The sequence below is a fragment of the Hypomesus nipponensis genome, chromosome 10, assembly GCF_054491055.1.
Source record: "Hypomesus nipponensis isolate SF chromosome 10, ASM5449105v1, whole genome shotgun sequence".
Lineage (NCBI taxonomy): Eukaryota > Metazoa > Chordata > Actinopteri > Osmeriformes > Osmeridae > Hypomesus > Hypomesus nipponensis.
In genome coordinates, this window is record NC_140370.1 from 9,979,781 (window position 1) to 9,999,285 (window position 19,505).

Sequence of the window (19,505 nt, forward strand, 5' to 3'; positions counted from 1 at the left end):
GGCTATGGGGGTATATCAGGTTACAATGGGATACTTGTCACGTTTTATCGGTAGTAGCACGCCCCGTCGAAGTAAACTGCCCCACAAGATCACGATGGCTTCCGAATGGCTCTTTCACTGCTAATGAGGTACTCGTGGCCACCTATTCATCGCATTCTTGATTAGAACGGAGACAAAGAATTTTATAATGGGGGTTTTATGGCTGCAATACGAGAGTCAAGCAATGCAAGTAGTGGCCAACTCACAAGGTCCCATGGATTTAACGTGTCCACTTTATAACTTCAACGCATGTTCTTTACACATTTAGCGTGTATGAAGACACCCTGTGTGTGCCCACAATTTAGCATTCTGTTATCTCGGCCGCAACATATTTCTCATCTCACCTGGCTTGGGCTCTCTTGCAACTCTTGGATTTCAAAATGGGCTGTGTGTCTTTAAGGCGCCCGACTGCCTGTCGCTTTGTGTTGCGGAGAAACTGACGCCCTCTGGACACATTAGCGGCATAATTCCATCCTGAAAAGTGGACGGGTACAAAGTGAATAAAACCACCAGCCAAAGGGAACGTCCAGGACCTTCTTAACTTACTTTTGGTAAGTTGTTCATGTCTTATTATTGATAATCTGGCACGAATCAGTGTCTGCTCACGATTTGTTGTGCATGCGAGTTAAATGTAGCCTATTAACACAAACGAAAAGTTTAAAATGACTGTCTAAAATGGTTTTCTCTCAACCATCTCATTATTTTTTAATGGAAATAAAAAAACGTTTCTATGGCAATCTTGAAGAAGCATCTCACCATGATGAGTAGTTTCCTTGCATTCAAGTTAAAGATTAAAGCTGATGTTGCCAGATGTTTTTATTTTGTCCTTGTTGCAGTCTAAACATAGGTTAGTGGTCACAATATCCTAAAAAGAAGGAATGAAAAAAACTTCTAAATAAATGCAATAATGAAATACTAATTTGACTACATTTAGAATCAAGTTAGAATATCCTAAACGAATGTACACTGTTCTGTGCCACCCACTCTGACACGGTTGTTGCTGTGTGTTGATCCAGGTGGACAGTGACTTGCTGTTGAGCCCCCAGGATGAGGTCGGGTCAGCTGATGATTCCAGCCACGGCTGCACTTCTCTTTCTCTTGTCGGGAATGTCTCTGAGCATGGCCTGTAACAAAGCACTCTGTGCCAGCGACGTTAGCAAGTGCCTCATACAAGTAAGAGTGACTGCAACCTTCACTTTGTGCCCAGGAACTCATTACTGTTAGATGAACACTGCTTATGTGATTGACCCCAAAACTGTACTCAAATGCATCACCAGCATAATTATTGAAAATTTAGATTTATATGGTTTTATTCTGGTTACGTAGACAAAGAAGGTTTTCCTTATACATTTGTATGCTGAAATAATATGGAAGCTGCTTTTTTTCATTCCAAGAGTGAAATGAAACATTCCTGTACTAAGAAAATGGTGACCGTTGTTTTCCAACTGAAGGAATGAAGAAGAAATGTGACTATGAAAAGGAATGCAGATGCATTCCTTCAATAAGCTGAACAAAATCCTGAAAACGTTCCCAGAACAGGTTGCTAGTAGAAGACAATTCATCACTTCTGTTTCTTTTGGCTGTTTGACTGTTTCACTAAATAACTGATCCATTGAAATGACTTAACAGACATTTACACTAATGTTGACGTGACATAAACATAGTCAGAGCTGTAAAACAACATTGGATAGATTCCATATTTGAGCTTGACTTTTGTGTGTTTATTTGCTAATCTGTTAGCATTGTGTTCTCTGTGCTCTCTCTTTGTCTCTTCTCTCTGTCTCTTTTTGGTTCTGTCTTTCTCTTCTCTCTGTCTTTTTCTTTTTTTTCCTACCTCTCTCACTTGCTCCCTCTCTCTTTTTCTCTGAATTATCTGTCTCTCCCTTGGAGCTCTTCTCAGCCTTTGGCGGTTGGTCTGCTTTGAGCCAGTCTGTATTTAGTGGGCCTGCCCAGCCCACTATTTCTTTATGTTGCACTGTTAACCTCAGTGACCAGTTCCTCCTAATCCGTCTGACCTCACTTTCTGTCTGACAAGAGGGTTCATTAGTGTACAACACTCGCTTGTGGTGTTTGAGTTCCTTGTGGAGTATGCTCTCGCACTGTAGTGTCAAAGTTTACTGTGTTATTTATCATTCATTTATTTTGGTGCTCAGGCCCCCTAAATAGAATTTGACAATGCTTTACAAAGTGTTTTTTTGGTGCGTCTTTATTCTCTGGCATAATTAAATGTTGAAGTCCTGTATGTTTGTAACACCCTAGATTCATAACCAGATTGATTACTGCTCAAATTGATACTGACAGGACAACCTTTCCAGCAGACTTAGTTCCCTGAACCTTCAAAATGCTAACATGCTAACTTGCTGTCAGATTTTGCAGTGTGGAGTGAAAGAGAAAACAACCTCCTCCCCCTGTGGAAGCTGCATGCTGCTGGTGATTAGTGGGATATGTCTGATGCTCTATCAGTCTTTGCTTCCATCATTTGTGTGAATTCCCAAAGCCCCCTAGGGGGGAGACGGAAGGGGCGGAGGGGGCTAGGGGAGACAGGGAACGGTAGGGTCAGAAGGAGGTGTGTGCGTAGAGGGGGGGATAACATGCTGCCCTGGAGCCTGGAAGTGTGCAGTCAGACACAAACACACACTCACACAGTGAGTTCTAGGGCTGCTTCAGGGTAGCCTGCAGCCAGCTTTGTCCAAACCCAGCCGTTAGTAGGGTGGGGCAGCAATTTCAAAGTTACACATGAGTGCTTTGCAGGACAAGGCAGCACACGTTCTGTGTCTGAACACACTTTCGCCTTCACCCCATCTTCTTCATCCTCTAGATGGAAGTACGGGGTTCTGAATCAACCACTCATTTCGACATTACTGAGTGGTGTTTAGTCAACCAGGTCAGATTTGACATGAGGATATGTTTAGTTACAGTAACAAAGATTCTAAGCTGCCTCCGTTTTTTGTTACAGGCCTCATTTTCTAAGCAGTCTCCATTTACTGTTTACTGGAGATACGGGAAGACATTCTTCATGAACAGTAACCATAACAAACCCTTCTATCATCAGATCAAGCATGCTGGGAGGTAGAGAGAGCTCTCTATGTGGTTGTGAAATGCTATGCTGTTGAGTCAGAGGCCGTCCTTTGCAACTGCATTCTGTTTATGCTTCAGAGATGGTTTCTCAGAGAACGTAAGGGGAAAGGAGGGGAGGGATTGAGAAAGAGAACAAATGAAAAGAGGTAAAGAACGAACAACAAGTTATCGGGTTAGGCGAGAGAAGGAACAAGATCGAGGGAATGAAAGCAAACAAAAGAGAGAGAGAGTCTGTTGTGGGGGGAGCAGCCATGTTCTGTGCACCAGGTGTTTTCTTCTCACAGCTCTCTCTCTCTCTCTCTTCAGCCCCTCCTTCATTGCCGTGACCTTGACTTTGTGGAATGTGCTCTGTGTTCTGTGTCAGTAGAAGTGCTAGAAACAGAGGAACACTATGCCAGTCTAAATCACCATTAGTCCTTGCCCACAGGCTCGGTAGTATCCATGCCATCATGATATTTGTTGAACGAATGTAGATGCTTATGAGTGTTTCTTTGTTCGGTCTTCATTTTGCTTGTGTAAGGGTAAACATAGACAGGGAAACATTCTTTGCAAGGATGTTTACAATTACTACACATTGTAGTGTTGTACACTTTTGATACGCTTTGATCAAAAGGAACTCTGCTTAATGCTTGCTATCTTGTCCCAAACTTTTCTTGTGATGAAGATGTGAAACTATATCCCCTTGCTTAGCAAGAACACACACAGACATTCTCTTAATCTCTATTAAGACAGTGCACCTTACTGTAATATTTGAAAGCATCAATGCAATAGTTATGGGAAATCTGTTGTTTGTATTACTGTTCTTTAGACGAGCCAGAACAGGTACATCCATATAAACTCAGATTCACCACAACCAATACACAACCATGAAGTTATTATTGCGGCTGTATGACACGCGCTTACATTCTATGATACCACATTGTACATTCCATGTTACTGTGAAGTTGCACTGACCTGTAATTGTTCCTGTCTAATGGAGTTGCTGTCCGGAACACAAACCTGCTGTTGAACTGCCTTTTTAATTGAATGTTTCTTGTGTGTTAGTGTTGATGTGTTCTGTTCTGGCATCTGTTAATTTTTACTCAAACCACATGGCTCTCAGAGCCAAATCTGTACCCTTTTTGTATTTACCATGAAAATGATATCTGTTCTTCTTAACACTTTTGCAGTAATGTTGCTGATGCCTGTGTGTTTGTGTGCAACAGGAGCTGTGTCAGTGTCGTCCCTCTGATGGGAACTGTTCCTGCTGTAAAGAGTGCATGCTGTGTCTGGGGACCCTCTGGGAGGAGTGTTGTGACTGTGTGGGTGAGTGTTATATCCCTTATACCATGTTCTGGGTGAATATTCAATTCTGATTGGCTGCAGGGGTGTCCATTATCGGGTGATAACGGACACCTACTGCGTCATTGCAGCAAAACTGTCTTTTCACCGTTCTAAATTATTCTGCTGGCTACACAGGAGCCATATATCCCATTAATTCAAGTTGATATATCTTATTTTTGGATGCTCTCTTAATCAGCCAAGATATTGCTCATGAAACCTTGGTTATGAACTATATTTTATGTCAAATGTGTGTGTATAGTAGTGTGTGTCTTGGTACTTGTATGTGTTTTAATAGTGCTCTTGTCTATTTTGGCATGTTTTTAGAAAGCATTAGTCTTTTTAGTGGTGTAGTTCTGATATGAGGTGAGTGTTAGGTGAGTGAAACCAGACACGAAAGGGCCCACTGGAATGAGAATTGATTCCTCTCACAACCTGGTATGAGGAGAGGTGAAGGGAGGACTCTTTATTAGACTTGAGGAAATGAAGGGAATAAAGTCTCAATTTAGGGCCCACCACATGAACAGGAAGTCCAAAGGAGGTTTGGAGCATCAAAGGTCTCAAGAGTCAGTCGAGAGAAACAGGGTTAACCTTTCTCAAGTGAACTTTGACCTTTCTTGTTAACCAAGGCATAGTGGAGGGGGTGGTGTCTCATAAGAAAATAAATACAGCTGATTATAGAATGATCAGAATATTATTGTATGATCAGGTATGTCATTACGTTCAAACTGGATACACTGTCTTTCCTCTCTGTGCTTTCAGCAGATGTTGCTGTAGGTGTTGACAACCAATCTTTTATTATTTTTTTATGGGAATGACAAATGAAAGCATGAGGCTATGTAAGAGCAGAGAGACCACTGTTGTACAGATGTTTTGTCCATGGACTATCCCACAAGCATAGGCCTTTACAGCATATCTAGAAAAGATTGCAGCCACTAGCCAGTATATATTTCTCTTTTGTATGTTATTTTATGACTGTCATATGACCAAGTTTCCATGCAAAGCATGTATTTGGTGCCAACAGCACTTGCTTTGATGTGCAGAAATGGTCACAAAAGTACAGTTTGTATTAGAAAAGGGGAGGGAATGACGGACGGTGGACCCATGTGTAACCTTTATTGAAAACATCTGTTTTGGCTTTGCTTTTAACATTGGTTTGAACTCCAATTCCTCTGTCCAACTCCTCTCTTCATAACATAATTGACCAATTAGGTCTAATTCACTTTGTGTCTATTTAAAAGTTAAGGTCAAATCAATTCTGAGGAGGCAATGACTTGTGAAGCGATTACTGCTGTATTTGGAAATTAAAGTAGTAGCATTCAATTAAGATAAGAGTGTGATCTTTGAAACCTTTTTGCATGTTTCTTATCAAATATTAATCACTCAATCTCTTTGCCACTGTCGGTACCTGTCTGTCAGGCATGTGTAATCCAAAGAACTACAGTGACACTCCCGCTACCTCCAAGAGCACAGTGGAGGAGCTACACCGACCAATCCCCTCGCTGTTCCGAGCTCTCACAGAAGGAGAGGCTCCAATCAACATGATGGTGGTGTCCTTCCCCGTCGCAGAGGAACTCTCTCACCATGAAAACCTGGTCTCTTTTCTGGAGACACTTGATGACCAGCACCAAAATGTATCTCTGCCTGGCAACAGCATTCATGCAAGCTATGACACTCAAGGTAGTGTAAACACTTATGGCAGGTCCGCTGTAAAGGAAAGCAACATGTTAAGCAACACCATCCTAGTTGTTTACATTTGTAAATTATACTTGTACCACCCTGTTAGTAACATATCTTTTTACTAGCACAAAATGTCCTACATAAAAAGACTGTCTGCAAGTTAATGGATTGAGGTCGTTCTTTGCCTCATCCTCCCTTTCTTCTCATTCTTCTGTGGCCAGTTTGGCTCTGAACCTCTGACCCAGGCTTATTTACTATAAAAAGACACTCTTGAGAGAGCGTTCCCACAGAACTGAACCGTTAACTCATTAGATCCACCAAAAACATATGGTCGCACTTACTTACATTTTTTTTATGGCTGTAAAAATAATTCAACAAAACATGGGAGGTTCATGTATCGCGCTTTTAGCAGGCAACCTTTACTGCCTTTACTTTAATGTGTTTATTGGCTTACTGACTTAACATCTCCCTTATCTCCATCTCTCTTCTCTTAGACAACATGTGTACAGTGGTCTACTTCGATGATTGCTTGTCCATCCGACAGTGTAAAATATACTGCGAGTCAATGGGAGGATCGAAATACCGCTGGTTTCATAACGCCTGCTGTCAGTGTATTGGCCCAGAGTGTCTGGACTATGGCAGCAAGGCTGTGAAGTGCATGAACTGTCTCTTCTGAAGTGTGGGCACATGCTGGCACCACGTCAAGACTTGACCAGAACGAGGACTGCGGGCATAGGAATCTGTCACCGATAATGTGTTCACATGCCTGATCTAGGTTGTAAGATATTTCCCACCCCTTTTCAAAAAAGTTTTTTATTCTGCTGATATTTTCACTGTATATTTTAGATATGTTCTCAATAGTGTTGTTGTTGTTTTTAAGCTAGAGGTGTATAAATAATGTATTTTTTACAGTAATGATCCACTGAATCCCCATTGCACACCAAATAAAGAAAATGTTGGTGAAATTGTCTTTGGTTTGTAGTTCAAGATTCAAAAAACAACAAATGAAATTGTCTTTATTGTTTTGTCACTATTTATAAAGCAGAAATTGCAGCATGGGAAAACAGTAATTTGCTACAACAGCCTTCATTCCTGTTCGCTCCCCATGCAATCTTACCTTAGTTTCACACAGTCAGGAAGTGCATAATTTCCTGGGAAAACAAAGGTGTCATTATAGTTCACAGGTGTCCCAGTGCAAGCAAACCATCTTCTACAAATGAGGGAAAGAGTGTTAACTGATGCCAATCTTTTACTGCTACAGAACTCCTCTGTAGTGCCAACAGGTTTTCAAAGGCGGTAGGGTGCTTATCACTGATGCTGTGCCCAGTTGGCAAGCAGTTAGTGAAGACAAATGTCCCAGAAACACAATGAGTCTTTTTATTATATTCATTTACGTGACCTCATTTCAGCAAAGAGCAGCTGTGAGCTTTGGAATAGACTGAGCCAGTTCAGTAGAAAAAAGGTTGTAGTTTCTCCTCTAGCCATTGAACTACAATTCCTAACATGCATCTGGTCATACAGCGCAGACTCACGTCGGTTTATTTGGTATACAAACGGGCAGCAGGAAGCTCAGCTCAAAATTGTCCGGAAGGTTAGTTTCTAAACTACCTCATATTTTCTTCTGAGTTAACCTCACTACAAATGTGTAACATGGTTAATATGTGTTGATTTACTTATATGATCTTAATGGTTCGTTGAGTGGCCAGAATAAGAGAATAGCTTTGCTGTGACGTTAGCAAGCTAGCTACTTGGCTTACTTGAGCACAGTAAACTGGTTACTGTACTACTAGCTAGCATAACTAGCATGTAGGCCTTCGTTAAATGTAAGCAGATTCATTATTAATGCTAGTTAGCTTACAGGTGGTGCTTTGGCTGGAAAAAGGCAAGTTAGAAAATGCTTAGTTATTATTACTGCCCGTTTATCTCTGTTGAATTGGTATTCCAGAAGTCAGGCCAGTTTTGAAAAGGATAATCCTCCACAACAAGGATGGTTGGATGGCAGGCTTTTCTTTTGCTAGCTAGTTGTCTTAGTCTGTAATCTCCATTAGTTTGATTTGTTAAACGATTAGAATTTACAGTCTTTGAAATTGTTAGCTCCAGTTATCTTTTACTGTATGGTGTCGAGTTTGGTAGTGTTTGAATGGGGCGCATGTCAAGGTTCCCTGCTAAGCAATATCATGACATAAGAAAGATGTTTGGCAGATAATGGGACCCATTATTTATTAGACAAGCTCTGATATTCAGTGCTACTTAGATTTTTTATAGTGCTGCTATAGGTAGGCCTACCTGGTTAATCTGAGAAAGGAACTTGTCAAAGCTTCCCCATACAAGGGTCTAGTATTACACAGCAAGGGATTTAGGCATTTCTACACTACCAATACGAGTGACTCTTCATTTGTTTGACCTTCGTAGGATGCCATCGTATTGGCATAACAATGGATAGATATGGGTGTGACATTGCCTTCTGCTTGTTGGCTATGGGTTTGTGTGGGGTTGGCATAATCCAAAATATACCTTTTTTTACAATAGAGCCCCACCTGGTGGGTATATTTTGTTTCTGCAGTGGTTGTAGAAGTTGTTCTTTCATAAGAAAAATAACTTGCATCATAAACCAGAATTAGTAATAAACAAACGTTGAATTAGTATTAGATTCCTGTGGTGTCAAATTAATATCAAGGGACTCATCAAATGAATCTAAGAGGTGCTATAAGAAAAGTTCAACCTTAACAGGTGGTTAACAAGGTGAAGACAATACCGTGGCGTTATTAACTAAGACAGCTGCCCCCTGCAGGTGTGATGGAGCGGAAAGGTGTCTGAGGCCAGAGAGTTCTGACCAGGGCAGTGCAGCCATGACGGAGTGCTTCCTGCCCCCCAGCAGCAGTCCTGCGGAGCAGCGCAGGGCAGAGCACCCAGGGGGTGTGGCCCGCACCCCGAGCTCTGAAGAGATCAGCCCCACCAAGTTCCCTGGTCTCTACCGCACGGGCGAGCCGTCACCCCCCCATGATGGACACCACCACGAGCCCCCTGATGCCGTCTCAGACGACGACAAGGAACACAGCAAGAAGAAGAACAAGTTTAAGAAAAAAGAAAAGAGAAGTAAGAAAGCTTCTTTACATTCTAAAATGGTTGTGATGTGTAGTTTAAAACAACAAAGACATGTGTCAGGTCTTATGTGTCTATAAGAATAAGTTTGCCTCACCAGTTTGCCTCTATCAGACCTAGTTTTGGGTCAAACCATTTAACAGTGTTAATCTTTCTCAATCTGTTTAAATGTTACTAGATTGTTAGATACATTTTTCCACATGACTGTATCTTTTTTGGTGTTGTTATCCTGCAGTTAAATTTAGCCATCCAAGGGCACAGTGACAGAAAGGAAGAGAAAGACAGTTTGAGGGGCACACCCAATACCCGGTGAAGGTGTGTCTTGTGCCACAAGCTGATAAAGAGTGTTTTTGCCTGGGAATACGTACTATAGTGGCACTGATTAAAGGAGACAACAAACTGTGAGCGGAGCTTTAATGCAGGTTGACACTAGTTGGTTGCATTTTGCTCAGAGGAAGCACCGAATCACCATTCTAAAGCTTGTTCAGGAATGGAAACTGGCAAGATGCAGTGGGAATTGTGCTAAATTGGTGGCTGACCTCTTTTTCAGTCCCCATTCTCCCCCTCCTGTTCTGTCCTCTCTTCTTGCCTCTGTCTCAAAACATGGTGATCGAGGGGTGTGTGGTAGCAGAGAGAGAAAGAGGGGATTAAGGGTTTACCTTAACTCTCACCCTCTCGTCTTTTTCCTCTCCTTCTTCCTCTGCTCCGTCATTCAGCGGAGGGCTACGCCGCCTTCCAGGAGGACAGCTCGGCAGACGAAGCGGAGAGCCCGTCCAAGATGAAGCGCTCCAAGGGCATCCACGTGTTCAAGAAGCCCAGCTTCTCCAAGAAGAAGGAGAAAGACTTCAAGGTGAAGGAGAAGGAGAAGGGCCCCAAGGAGGACAAGGCCAAGGACAAGAAGTCCAAGGACCTGACGGCTGCAGACGTGGTCAAACAGTGGAAGGAGAAGAAGAAGAAGAAAAAGCCCACCGCGGAGGCCGAGCCGGTGCCCCTGGAGACCCCCACCCTCAGGCCCATTTTCGGGGCCCCTCTTGCCGAGGCTGTGAAACGAACAGCCCTCTACGATGGCCTCCAGCTGCCTGCCGTTTTCAGGGAGTGCATCGACTACATAGAGAGCTACGGCATGAAGTGCGAGGGGATCTACCGCGTGTCAGGTAGGAGTTACCTCAGATCTGAACCTTGGTGAGACGGTTATCAGTTTGAGGAGTTGACTTTTGTTGACCACATGAATGCGTGAAAACATGCTTTGTTACGTCTGCACGTCTGGTTAAATGTATTAACAATATCTTCCCCGTTAATGCAGTGTGACAATGTTAGTCACAGCAACATACAATATGTACAATATCTTCTGTTAATATCTCTCCTTACATTAAATGTCCAAAACAGCAATTTGACTTCCAACCTATTATGCCCACACCTCCCTTTCCCCTCCCTCCTCCCAGGTATGAAGTCCAAGGTGGACGAGTTGAAAGCCGCCTACGACCGCGAGGAGTGTCCCTGTCTGGAAGAGTATGACCCCCACACGGTAGCCAGCCTGCTGAAGCAGTACCTCCGTGAGCTGCCGGAGAACCTGCTGGGCCGAGAGCTGGCCCAGCGCTTTGAGGACGCCTGCAGTAGACAGGGCGAGGCGGAGAAGGTCACCGAGTTCCAGCGGCTGCTGACAGAAATGACCCCTGGCTGCAGGCTCATTCTGTCCTGGCTGGTCACCCACATGGACCATGTCATCGCCAGGGAGGCTGACACCAAGATGAACATCCAGAACATCTCCATAGTCCTCAACCCCACCGTTCAGGTCAGAGATGAAGAGGGACAGTGTGAGGAGAGGAGAGAACAGAAGGGGTTTCAGAAGAAATGAGTTGATCAAGTTTAACATGTGAGGATAGACTGTAGATAATGGGAGAGTTACTGTTTAGAGGGATTTGGGCATATAACACCTATAAAAGAAGTAGTTGTAAACATATTCTACATTCAGCTCATTGAAACAATTACTTTATTTTATTTAACAAACAAAAAAATTGTGACAAAAGGAAGACAGTTATTTAAAAAACAAAATTGGGGGTGGGGGGAGAAAGGATGCCCTACTTCCAAGCAGCTAATTTATTCTCAGGAGAACCACTTCTGTGGCTGTTCCACTTTCGATGATCCAGCGGTAGCACAGCATCCATCATCCCACAGACTGCCATGTAGACAAATGACTTTCAGCACACCCCATCCCCTCCCTCCCCCTGTTCCTCCTGCTTTAGATCGGGAACCGGGTTCTCTACGTGTTCTTCACGCACGTGAGGGAGCTGTTTGGAGAAGTGGTGCTGAAGCCTGTGGTGCGCCCCCTGCGCTGGTCCAACATGGCCGCCATGCCGGCGCTGCCTGAGACCCAGGAGAGCATCAAGGAGGAGATACGCAGACAGGTGGGTGGACTGCTCCCTTCTGCCCTCCCAGTTTAGCCCCATTCAGCTTTGCCATTCACTAAGCACGACGGTATTCGACCACCACTGCTCCATTTGTTTGACATATATGTGTGATGTTCTCCAGGAGTTCCTGCTGAACTGCCTGCACAGGGACCTCCAGGCAGGGGTGAAAGACCTGTCTAAAGAGGAGAGATTGTGGGAGGTGCAGCGCATCCTCACTGCTCTCAAACGCAAACTGAGAGAAGCCAAACGGCAGGCTAGTAAAACACATGCCTCTTTAATGGTCATGGAACTGTAGGTTCTGTGTCATTGAAACTTGCTACATTAATTACAAAAAAAAACGTTTTTACAAGCCACAATCCAGTATGTCTCTCGTGATATGCCTGCGTAATGGAAGTCCTCCATGCCTCCCTCCCTTGTGACCTGTCAGGAGTGTGAGAGTAAGATTGCTCAGGAGATAGCAAGTCTCTCCAAAGAGGATGTGTCCAAAGAGGAAATGACTGAGAATGAGGAAGAGGTGGTCAACATCCTGCTAGCACAGGTAAGACGCACACACAGGCACATCTGCATTGTGAGACTGTGGTGTTTTTAAAAGGGCTAATACAAATATGGGAACAATACAATACAAATATGGATGTTCCTCTTTTCCTCCCGCCCCCCTGTGCAGGAGAATGAGATCCTGACAGAGCAAGAGGAGTTGATCTCTCTAGAGCAGGTTCTGCGGCGGCAGATAGCCACTGAGAAGGAGGAGATTGAGAGGCTGCGGGCTGAAATTGCTGACATACAGAGGTGAAAGTGTTCAAAAATAGACATTAGAGGATGAAAATTAACTTGGGGTAATGACACGGTTACCTTTTGATTTCCCACTACGCTGGGTTTGTGTTTTCTCCAGTCGGCAGCAAGGCCGCAGTGAGACTGAGGAGTACTCCTCAGACAGCGAGAGTGAGAGTGAGGATGAGGAAGAGCTGCAGATGATCCTCGAAGACCTACAAAAGCAGAATGAAGAACTGGAGGTGAGGGTCAGACTTATAGTATAACGTTTTTCTATTACGTTTGCCCTTTTTTGAGGGGAGACATACGTTGTTTGTCAAATTTTTTAGGTGTTGGAATATGGTTGGTGACAGTAAGAGTTCTATCCCGCTAATTTTGTGATTGGTTGACCTGCAGAACAAGAACACCCACCTGAATCAAGCTATCCACGAGGAGCAAGAAGCCATCTTGGAGCTGCGTGTCCAGCTCCGTCTCCTTCAGAGCCACAAGCTGCAGCAGGAACTGACGGTCCCGCCTCCCTCGGAGCAGGCTCCTCCCACACAGCCCAGCCCAGAGGCCAGGAATGAGGAGCAGACCAAGCGCTCCATGGCTCCTGTGACAACCGTTACAGAACAACCTGCCTCCACCAATGGCAAGCCCTGCAAGGATGCCGCTAAACCTTCGCCAAGTAAAGATAGGAGGGAGACCAACCTGTGAAGTCTGCTCATCTCTGTTCCCATTTAGCCCACATACATACTGCTTTACATTTCCAGCTGTTCAAAGCCCTAGGAAGTCAACAGCCACATGTCTTTTATCGCTCCACAATTAGGCAAGTCAGTGCATGCTAGCTTCACATAAGGTTGAAAACTGACCAAAGTTATGAACTTGTTATTTACCCATGCTATTTGGTAAATAACCAGTGCATAATGAAATTGCCTTTAGCTGACGCATCAATGGAATTGAGGCCAGCATGAGAAAGTAGGAGGGACCATGCGTCTGAATAGAATGCTCCCTAGTGCCAAGCCTTTGTGTTAGGGAGGGCGGGAGCTGGAGGAACTGAAGGGAAAGGGTAGTATTGGAAGTGTGAGGGAGGCACCCTACATTTTAAGTTTTTTGAAGATCCTGCTTTTAGACCTTAAGGACAAGATCAGACCAATTTATTCACCCCCTATAATGACCCCCTCTCCCAGTCAGTCTCAGATGGAACAACCTGTTTGGAATGCAACCACTGTGCCATAACTGAAGCTGCAAGACTGGACGAGTTGCACAATAGAACCACTAGGACAAATGCTCTTTGAAATATGAAGAATTTATGATGGGTCTCTATATATTATATATATTTACATAGTATTATAGAATATTTGGAGGACTAATTATGCAAATATGTTGATTTGAAATGACATGCCATATAAATATTTGGCACAACGATGTGTTTGTGAGAACTACAGATGTACAAACAAGAGAACTGGTGGACTGTGCCTGGTAACTGACCTGTGCATTATGTACTCTGTACACAAATTGCATTTGCATCTCTTAACGCAATAGGGTCATGACTCGTGATGTCTGTTATGAGTGATTACAAGCCAAGATTTTAAGTCAATCATTTCAGACTCTATAGTATATGATCTTTTCCAATTACAATGTGCTACCCATCTACCATCATTACAGTGTATCTGTGATGGGTAAAACAAAGGCACAACATATTGTGCATGTACATTATTGTAAAATTGGAAATGTGCTGTATTTTCAGCTCTGTTTTTTCCATGTTATTTTTTATTTTAATGCTATAAATAGAGGAACTTTGTATGTGTGGGACTGCATTTGAATATGGCAAAGCAATCTGATGATAGGACACCCCAAATTATATAGTAGATTAACCTAAAGTGATTGTAATGGATTACTGCTAGATGTGGCTCATAATCTTTCCTTCTCATAAAATTATTTTCATATTATTAAAGGCTTTTGTAGCTTGTATTGTTGCAGACAAAATAATGCTGTGAAAATAAAGTGTCAATCTTAAAATAAATAAAAAAGATTGTATCTCTGAGTTTGCGTCTTACAGATAGTTGTCCAATGTCTAATTTAAAAGCTAGGCCTATACGTTTATGCAAATACTTCTGATTATACCCTATGTAAATGTTCACGCATCTCCTATATTTACTCGCCGAATAGAATTGGTGATCAATACACTTTAAAGACGCGTTATATCAATTTTTGTTTGTTAAAAATAATGTTCATAGCGAAAGATGGAAACACCACGTGACTAGTGATTCGGTTGGCTTCAACTGGTTTCCGTTATGGTTGGAATGATGATCAGTCTGTCGTAGAGTTTGGGTGTCTCCTTTTTTAAGAAAAATATTTCTGCTGTAAGCATGTGGAGACAAAAGTTTTGAAAATATATTGAAGAGATATGTGAGTAGCAGTAGCCTTCTAAAATGGCAATAAGGGAACTTAAAGTCTGTCTTTTAGGGGTAAGTGAACTTCTTGTTGACTCCAAAAAAATCTGTCTGCTGTCGGTTCTGTATCGACAGCATTGAAACATGGAAAAGAGAACAGACATTATACTTGACAGTAACAAAGGTGTTTTAATCCAGGAAGCCTACAAAATATTTTACTGACCAAATGTAGCCTAATTTAGCTAGTTACATGTTAGCCGACTTTGTCGAAAATAACAACCCCTTGGGAAAAAACCGCTACCATTCGCCCATGAAAAAACTTTCTAGCCGGTAAAATAGGACGCTAGATTATATTCAATGTCAAAATGTATGTTATTTTGTCAATGACTGTGGTTGTTTTGTGTGTGTATTTAAAAGGGGGGCATCTTTTTGTATTTGTGGAATTACTCTTACAATTAAATACCAGCCATTACGTCATCACCTAAAGTAACCAGTTAGCTTCTATATTTCTTGCGGTAGGTTTTCGACCAATTTTGCAGCCTTTGACGTGCATTTGTAGACTGTATCGTCTTCAACTCCCAGGTGGCTTAGTATTGTAGAAATACCTTATGGGGTGCAAAAAGGAGATTTAACCCAACTTCCTTGTCTCAGTGCAATGTATAATGCTAAGAGTATTGGGACTAATCAATTTATATTGTTTCCCAGGATACAGGAGTAGGAAAGTCCAGTATTGTATGTCGTTTTGTTCAAGATCATTTTAGCCACAACATAAGTCCAACAATAGGGTAAGTAAAAAAAAAAGTAATTATAAAGATTGTTTTGTTATCGGAGCTCAAAGTAATTTAATTGAAAACCAAATGAAACACACCTGCACATGACTCGCCTTGAGATCCACTGATGTCCATTGAGGATGACACAAAGCTGTCAGTTCGTCTTGGAATACATGTCTTATGTATAAAATCTCAACCTGGATTCTCCAAATCAAAGTTGCAGAAATGTGATGAAACACTGCTTTCTCGATGAGGCTCATTTGTTTTGGTGTATGCTGTTTGTCAAACACAGGGCATCATTTTTAACGAAAACGGTGCCATGTGGAAATGAACTTCACAAATTCCTTATCTGGGACACAGCAGGACAAGAAAGGGTGTGTACATCCACAGAATTCATCCTAAGTCTTCTTATCACATATTTATTTCTAATACTTTTGAGTTTTGTTGAAATAAGCACAAAACTGGGACACACTGTTTCTTAGTCACCCTGACTAATCATCTAATCAAGTGCCCCCATGACATTAATTCACTTAGCTACTATTTTTAGGTCTAGTTCTGTTCAGTGATTCACTGGGTGTATGCTAAAATGTGTGACAGAAGAAACAGTAACTTGAATATTGCCATTGGAAAATATCACTTCTGTTTATAAATTGGGAAGTAGGATTTTTTATTTTTTGTATATTCTTGTTTTGCTTATGTTTGTGTATTTGTTCTATTCTTTGTTACCAGTTTCACTCACTGGCCCCAATGTACTACAGAGGTTCAGCTGCTGCTGTCATTGTCTATGACATCACCAAACTGGTATGAATATTTGTTTCCTTAGAAAATAAGTGACAAGGCTGATTCCTTTTAAAATCAATCTCAGTTACAGATCTCCACAAGAGTAACAGATACCTCATAGATTTACACTTTTCTTTGTGGCCTGGCTCTGTCTTGCAGGACTCTTTCCAGACACTGAAGAAATGGGTGAAGGAGCTGAAGGAGCATGGTCCTGAGGACATTGTTGTAGCGATCGCAGGGAACAAAAATGATCTGGGAGACATCAGGTATGACGTTTCTTTTGTAAGGCTTTACCATCTTGATCTGCAGTACAATACACAAGCACCAGAATTCAGGATGTGATGTAATTCTCTTCAAACGAAAAGACGATTCAAAGCTTGGCACAAGAGTTCAACTATAGTCACAAATGTATTTCCCTATTGAGAAATACAAGAATTTGAAATAAGAAATATAAACCTATCACAAAAGTGATCTGTGTGGACGCAAGTTTAGTTACACAGGTATTTTGATAATGCTATAGCTCATTATATTGTCCCACAACAGGGAAGTCCCGATGAAGGAAGCCAAGGACTTTGCTGAGTCAATTGCAGCAATTTTCATCGAGACTAGTGCCAGAAATGCTATTAATGTCGAGGAACTCTTTCAGAAAATCAGTAAGTGTTTCTAGTAAATTCTGTGTTTCAACAATACGACCATTACATAATATTTAACCCTAACAAATAGTAGTTGCATATAAAACAGCAATATACAATATGTTCTACTCTCTCAATGATTTCAGGTCGACAGATCCCTCCCCTGGAGAATCCTGAGGTAGACAGTAACGAATCCTTTAAACTGAGCCGACAGCCTCCTTCCTCAACAAAGCGCTGTTGCTAGTAAAACCAGGAATGGCCAGTGAGACGTCCGGCTTCAGGAACATGTCTTCCTCTTCACTCTGACACAGGTTCGACTGTGCCTGCAGTGACCCCTAGGGAAGGATTGGAGGGGAAGACCTGGACCCGATTGAAATATTTTACTATTTGATTGACCAACTTTATGTAGTGCTATTTGTCTCCCTCTAGTGTTGGACGGAGAGCAAGAGGTTATCCTTAAATACAATTTGTAATATTTCTGCGTTTCAGAGGCTGTATTATAACCATGCATACAGTGACAAGAGTAATCACGTCCAGGGGCGCTGTATAGGGGGGAAAAGTTCGGACCATTCTAAGGGGCCCCAAAAAAAGAACAACTTATAGAAATGATCAAAAAATATAAATACATATTTTCTTTTTCATGGGGCCCAAAATTCCTGGCGACACCCCCGATCACGTCTTAATGACATTCTCCAAATTCTCAAATGATGACAATAGCAAAAAGTTGCTAAACATTTTTTGTAGTTTAAATGGATTTAACAAGACTACTTTGATTTGGTCAAAGTTGGTTATGATTATGTACACATTTATATCCGGAACATGTTTTTAGTCTTAAGCAGTGTAGATCAAGTGATTGCACTGTGGTTCAAGACATTACTCACATTAATTTGGTCTTTGCAGATATCATTCTCTGATCAACTGCAAAAAGTGATACACATTAGTCTATAAAGTACAGCTCATGTACTTTGAGTGTAACATATGCTTAAGGTGAGTAGTGAAAGGGACTTGTATTTCAATAGCTTCCATTTTGTTACAATGGAATTACAACGCAAACTTTTAAGTTTGTAACACATGCAGTGGTTGTGAATTATGAAAAATACATTCCCAGTAAATGAAGTACATGTCAATTGGATTTGACCATCCGGAGAGGAGGCTCAATTTGTTTATCTGGCACTTTACAACTTCAGAATACTTTTTTTTGGTAAGTAGAGTACACTTAAAATTAAAATATTTGAGGTTCAGATTTGCTTTTTTATTAAAATGTTTACACTTTTTACTCAAATGTATTTTATAATGTGTTTTTTTCTAGTTACTGATTGTTGTAACACAATTCTAGAAGTGACATTTTGCATGTGATCAACTAATACTCAGATGCAGGTTTATCATCTGACTTGACAATTTTGACTAAGGTAATTTTGCAAAACATTTTCATGGCTTTTTATTGTAAGATGACAAGTGCCTTTTGTCTTTTCTTTTTGCTTTTGTAAATAAATCATATTAAACAGCTGAGTAGGACATACTACTAGTTTCATGCTTGATTGTTAGTAATAAATCATACATGCCATGTTTAGACATGCCAGACCACCCTTTAAATGTTAAGCATGGTAGGCCTGTATACATTTTCACAGTACGTGATGTGCTTAAGTGATTTATTCGCATTTCATCCAGACTACGTGACAGACTACATATACTTTTTATATTCTTTTTTATGACAATAAAGGTTTTTTTCTTTAGTTGTTCTTGTATTACGATATAATTTAAATAATCATGACCTGGATCTGTTTTGTCCAAATGCCATCTGAGCCTCAGATTCAAAGGTTTTCTTTAAATGTATTTATTAAATATAACACCTAACACTGTCACTTATGTAATTTAAAGATTTTGACTGGAGAAGAGGTTGCTATTTAAGAATCAAGGAAGTGCAAACTGATCGAGTGTCAGTTGGAATGGGCGTTTGTAAACAATACTTTGTCTCTACTCACTCGTTGGCTATTGTACAGACACATTGGCTGTACATAAATGAAATGCAAAACTACCCCACCTTGAAGTAGGGCTGCAGTCAGATAATAGAACTGTTATCCACCCTTTTATTTTCATTGTTATCTCAAAGGCCTGTAGTTTTATCATTGTTAAATCATGTATATAATGGGATACAAATGTCCAGGTCTGACACTCCTTATTGCCTACTTTTCTATCAATGGTTCAATGTGTTTGTTCTATTCAGTCAATGTGTGCTTGCGTGACCTTTTGAAATGCTGTAAATAGAGCAAATGAGATGGAGAGTACAGGATTCCACAGGCTCTGTTTCAGTCGTGCACTGGATTACCTTGGAACAGCTTGCATATTCTGAAGGGGGGTATGTTGCACTACTTAACACAAAGATGGACTTAACCACGGCCAAGATAGTCAACAGATTCAGACTATTTAGGAATTGCAATAAAAAAAACAGGAATTGAGTCTAGTTAAACAGTGACACTCAAGACACTCAGAAAGCCACAAGCTAGAGAATGATACAAGAGACTGCAGGCTGCAAATGATGTAATTGGTTCAATG

At 41.5% G+C, this 19,505-nt stretch overlaps 3 protein-coding genes across 3 annotated transcripts; all 3 read left to right on the forward strand.

The window, feature by feature from the left end:
• The first annotated feature begins 57 nt into the window (after window positions 1–57).
• Window positions 58–7,073, forward strand: twsg1a (twisted gastrulation BMP signaling modulator 1a). The gene is made up of 5 exons (XM_084708223.1): window positions 58–590; window positions 1,056–1,212; window positions 4,323–4,422; window positions 5,857–6,117; window positions 6,612–7,073. Exons 2-5 carry the CDS (start codon window positions 1,087–1,089, stop codon window positions 6,791–6,793), a joined length of 669 nt encoding a protein of 222 aa, XP_084564349.1. The 5' UTR covers window positions 58–590; window positions 1,056–1,086; the 3' UTR covers window positions 6,794–7,073.
• A 538-nt stretch (window positions 7,074–7,611) lies between these two features.
• ralbp1 (ralA binding protein 1) lies at window positions 7,612–14,421 on the forward strand. Its single transcript, XM_084708209.1, has 10 exons — window positions 7,612–7,708; window positions 8,909–9,213; window positions 9,936–10,373; window positions 10,662–11,011; window positions 11,463–11,624; window positions 11,749–11,880; window positions 12,055–12,165; window positions 12,292–12,413; window positions 12,517–12,637; window positions 12,792–14,421. The coding sequence occupies exons 2-10, from the start codon at window positions 8,967–8,969 to the stop codon at window positions 13,089–13,091; spliced, it is 1,983 nt and encodes a 660-aa protein (XP_084564335.1). The 5' UTR covers window positions 7,612–7,708; window positions 8,909–8,966; the 3' UTR covers window positions 13,092–14,421.
• Window positions 14,422–14,660: 239 nt separating this feature from the next.
• rab31 (RAB31, member RAS oncogene family) lies at window positions 14,661–18,685 on the forward strand. Its single transcript, XM_084708224.1, has 7 exons — window positions 14,661–14,845; window positions 15,476–15,555; window positions 15,833–15,914; window positions 16,270–16,341; window positions 16,480–16,586; window positions 16,864–16,973; window positions 17,099–18,685. The coding sequence occupies exons 1-7, from the start codon at window positions 14,810–14,812 to the stop codon at window positions 17,194–17,196; spliced, it is 585 nt and encodes a 194-aa protein (XP_084564350.1). The 5' UTR covers window positions 14,661–14,809; the 3' UTR covers window positions 17,197–18,685.
• Window positions 18,686–19,505: the final 820 nt, after the last annotated feature.